Source organism: Aegilops tauschii, chromosome 4, assembly GCF_002575655.3.
Source record: "Aegilops tauschii subsp. strangulata cultivar AL8/78 chromosome 4, Aet v6.0, whole genome shotgun sequence".
In the NCBI taxonomy this organism is placed as follows: Eukaryota; Viridiplantae; Streptophyta; class Magnoliopsida; order Poales; family Poaceae; genus Aegilops; species Aegilops tauschii.
The window spans coordinates 364,062,542-364,066,585 of record NC_053038.3 but is presented as its reverse complement, the minus strand read 5'-3'; the positions used below and the strand labels follow the sequence as shown (position 1 = coordinate 364,066,585).

At 45.0% G+C, this 4,044-nt stretch overlaps 1 protein-coding gene across 1 annotated transcript; it reads left to right on the top strand.

The window, feature by feature from the left end:
• Positions 1-1,813: 1,813 nt before the first annotated feature.
• On the top strand, positions 1,814-3,769 carry LOC109757929 (indole-2-monooxygenase). The gene is made up of 2 exons (XM_020316774.4): positions 1,814-2,899; positions 2,994-3,769. Exons 1-2 carry the CDS (start codon positions 1,925-1,927, stop codon positions 3,603-3,605), a joined length of 1,587 nt encoding a protein of 528 aa, XP_020172363.1. The 5' UTR covers positions 1,814-1,924; the 3' UTR covers positions 3,606-3,769.
• Positions 3,770-4,044: the final 275 nt, after the last annotated feature.

Sequence of the window (4,044 nt, the reverse complement as noted above, 5' to 3'; positions counted from 1 at the left end):
CACCTATTTCATCCTACCCAACTCCCTTCGCCAATTGTACTACACGGGCGCTTAACTATCATCTATGTTTAATACACGGAACTGCAACCGTTTAAAGGAAATATCGTAAGAGAATTTACCTTTTTTTTATCATGGATAGATTATTGTGAGTGGGACAACATAGGTGCTGTCCGGCAAGGTTTGTGTTGCAAACGTGGTACTCCCTCCGTCCCAAAATTCTTGTCTTAAATTTGTCTACATACGGATGTATCTATTCATATTTTAGTGTTAGATACATCCGTATCTAGATAAATGTAAGACAAGAATTTTAGGACGGATGGAGTACATTAATTCGCAAGAAATACTTATTTTTACATAATTGAAAATGACAACAAAAATAGGAAACTATGGTAAAAATACAAAAACAAATACTGATAGCCCTTTGTTGACACTGTTTGAAAGTCCACTTCTCACAGATAATTGCACCGGTGTGAGAGATGTCATAAGGGGAAAATGTTTTTCCCCCACAAATAAATGAGTAGTAATGCTACACTTACGTGGTTGTTACGGATTCAAAGGACTGTAATTAGGTGGCAATTATTGATTAGAAATTAGGAGGGAAGCGGGGCCCACCCCCCATGAAATTTGGGGGAAAGATTAATTAGCGTTGAGGATCCCGTGAGATACTGTAATCACCCATGCGTCTACGATAATTGCAAATAAATTATCCGTGGGCGACATGCCATCAAACATGTCATGAGAAATAAATATTCTTTAGTGAGTGTCATCGTGCATTGTTGCCTTCAGCAATCAGGAATGGTAAAGCTACTATGTGATATAAAACCATCATGTATAGTCATTTAATACAATAAAATTAACTATTAGACTAATATATATTTTTACCTTCTCTCTTTCTTTCTCATCAAATTATTACTTTTACCTAGGAGCATGCATATAGCTAGGCTCTTACTTGAGAGCCTACTCCCATCTTTTTTCATGTCTCTCCTCCACGTAGGCTATAAACCTAATATTGTACTTGCTCTAAACTGCCTATTTCCAAGGTGATGATATATTCTTGATTTTTTTTGAAAAGAAGGATGACCCCTGCCTCTGCATCAATCGATGTATGCAGCCATATCATTAGAAAAGAACGTAACAAAGTCTTAAGGTCCGAAGAAGCTCATAAACTGAATAGTAGTCAAAAGAAAATAAGTCTGAAAAACGTGATATATTCTTGATTTGAACCGCTTGTCCCAATTTATTCCAATTAGACCTTCGTAACACTCGCTACCAAAACTATTTTAATAGTAGTACTTTCACAACTGTAGTTCATTCTTTGCGAGAAAAATGTAGTGTGTTTTTTGCTTGCATGATTTTTTTTCTCGGTAAAGGGTGCTTTTTAAGTGTTTCAGAGACCCAACATGCTTTTTTTGCATTATAGGCTATTTCATAAACTAATTTAAAAGACATTTTTATTAACTTAAAATGCAGCACTAATTAAATACAAAGCATAATGAACATACTACATCCGACCTCTGCATGAATAAAATGCATATTACCATTAATCGGGTTCTTATACAATCAAGTCTAGTTAGAAAATATCGATTCGGGAGCACTTGAGCATGGAACACTCTGTAGATAGATAAACTTATTCGAATATATACATGCATGGGAACTATAATTGAAGGAAACAATATATAACTTGGTGTGTCAGACTGTCAATAATCCATGTTGCATGTCCATAGGTCTTGGGCTACATATATAAATAAACGCATCGATCGAGAAGCTAGGCCTCACAGCCAATTATAATTGAAGGAAACAATATCATTCCTTGGTACTCCATATGCTACATGTGCATCGATCTTGGGCTATAAATGAACGCACCGATGGAGAAGCTAAGCCTCACAGCCAGTAAGAACTAAGAACGATAGCTAGCATTGTTGCCATGGCTCACGTACATGTAGACGAGATGCTCCACGAAGCAGCACCGGCAGCTCCACGATCTCTCTTGATTGCGACTGCGGTGCTCTTCTCCCTTGTGGTTGTGCCGCTCCTGCTCCGCATTATTACCAAGCAGGGAGCGGCAAGCGACGCCAAGCTGCTGAGCCTGCTCCCATCTCCCCCGACGAGGCTCCCCATAATCGGGCACCTACACCTAATGGGCGATCTTCCCTACGTCTCCCTCGCCGGCCTGGCCGCCAAGTACGGCCCGGAACTCATGCTGGTACACCTCGGTGCCGTGCCCACCGCCGTCGTGTCCTCGCCGCGCACTGCCGAGGCCGTCCTGCGCACCCACGACCACATCTTCGCGTCGCGACCGCGGTCGATGGTCTTCGACATCATCATGTACGGGCAGACGGACTCGTGCTTCGCGCCCTACGGCGAGCACTTCCGGAAGGCCAGGAAGCTCGTGACGGTGCACATGCTCAACGCCAGGAAGATACGGTCCCAGCGCCCGGCCCGGGAGGAGGAGGTCCGGCTAGTGATTGGAAAGATCGCCAAGGCCGCGGCCGCGCGCGAGGCCGTAGACATGAGCGAGCTCCTGCACTCGTACGTCAACGACCTCGTTTGCCGTGCTGTGTCGGGCAAGTTCTCCCAGGAGGAGGGGCGGAACAAGCTGTTCCGTGAGCTCACCGACATCAACGCGGCGCTCCTGGGAGGGTTCAACATCCTCGACTACTTCCCGAGCCTGGGGAGGTTCGAGTTGGTCTGCAAGGTGGCGTGCGCCAAGGCCCGACGGGTGAGGAAGCGGTGGGACCTGCTCCTCGACAAGCTAATTGACGACCATGCAGCAAGGATGGTAAGCCGTGAGGATGAGGCCCAGCCGGAGCAAGAAGAAGACAAAGACTTCATCGACGTATCCCTATCTCTTCAGCAGGAGTATGGTCTCACCAGGCACCATATCAAGGCCATCTTGATAGTAAGTGCACCATTTGCATTTGCCATCTCTATTTCATATCTACTTTTACTTGCTGTGGTAGCTCAATATCCACGTCTGGTACATGCAATTCCAGGACATGTTTGAGGCCGGCACGGACACCTCGTATATGACGCTGGAGTTTGCCATGGCGGAGCTCATACGGAAGCCACACCTTATGAAGAAGCTGCAGGAAGAGGTAAGGAGGAATGTAACCAACGGGCAAGAGATGGTCGCCGAAGACGATCTCCCCAACATGACCTACCTCAAGGCTGTCATCAAGGAGACACTCCGACTGCATCCGCCGGTACCTCTCATGATTCCACACTTCTCCCTAGATGCCTGCACCGTTGATGGCTACACGATCCCAGCAAACACTCGTGTCGTTATCAACGCCTGGGCACTCGGCAGGCACAGTGGCTACTGGGAAAATGAAAATGAATTCCAACCTGAGAGATTTATGAATGGAGCCGGCGTTGATCTGAAGCCAAATGAGTTCCATTACTTGCCATTTGGGTTTGGACGAAGAATGTGCCCTGGGGTTCACTCGGCATCAGCAACGGTCGAGACAATGCTGGCAAACCTCATGTACCGATTCGATTGGAAGCTTCCACCCGGATTGAAGGAAGAAAACATAGATATGACTGAGGTGTTTGGAATTACAGTTTCAAGAAAGGAAAAGCTCATCTTAGTCCCCGTGACCGCATGAGTGCATGTAGCGTGCAGCTCAAAAAGTTGAGCCATCATAGTATTTGGTGCGCCCATATATGAATGTATTCAGAACTTCTTTTTATTTTAAAAATAAGGTTGAAATCCTCAACCTCTGCATCAATGTAATGCGAACAACTAGTCAAATAAATGTGAATTGTTTTTACGTGTGTTGTCACATTTGTTATCTAAGTCATCAGCAATGATTGACAAGCAATCAGTTTGATGACTTAGGTAACAATACTTGAAAATAAATGAGTGTCGTTTATTTCACTATTTGAATTTTCGTATACGCCGGGTGTTAGGCCCTTTGCCGAGAGCTAAAGCACGGGCACTCAGCAAACTCACAGACATCAAGAGTACCTCTCAGGAACAAGCACATCTCGGCAAACACAGGATATTGCCAAGAGTAGTATTTGGCAAAAGGGTCACACTCGGCA

What these genes read in the sequence shown, in the direction of transcription:
- LOC109757929 (XM_020316774.4), top strand. Translation starts at nt 1,925, where the DNA reads ATGGCTCACGTACATGTAGACGAGATGCTCCACGAAGCAGCACCGGCA. An exon ending in ATATCAAGGCCATCTTGATA is followed by an intron (nt 2,900 to 2,993) that starts GTAAGTGCACCA and finishes ATGCAATTCCAG; the next exon opens with GACATGTTTGAGGCCGGCAC.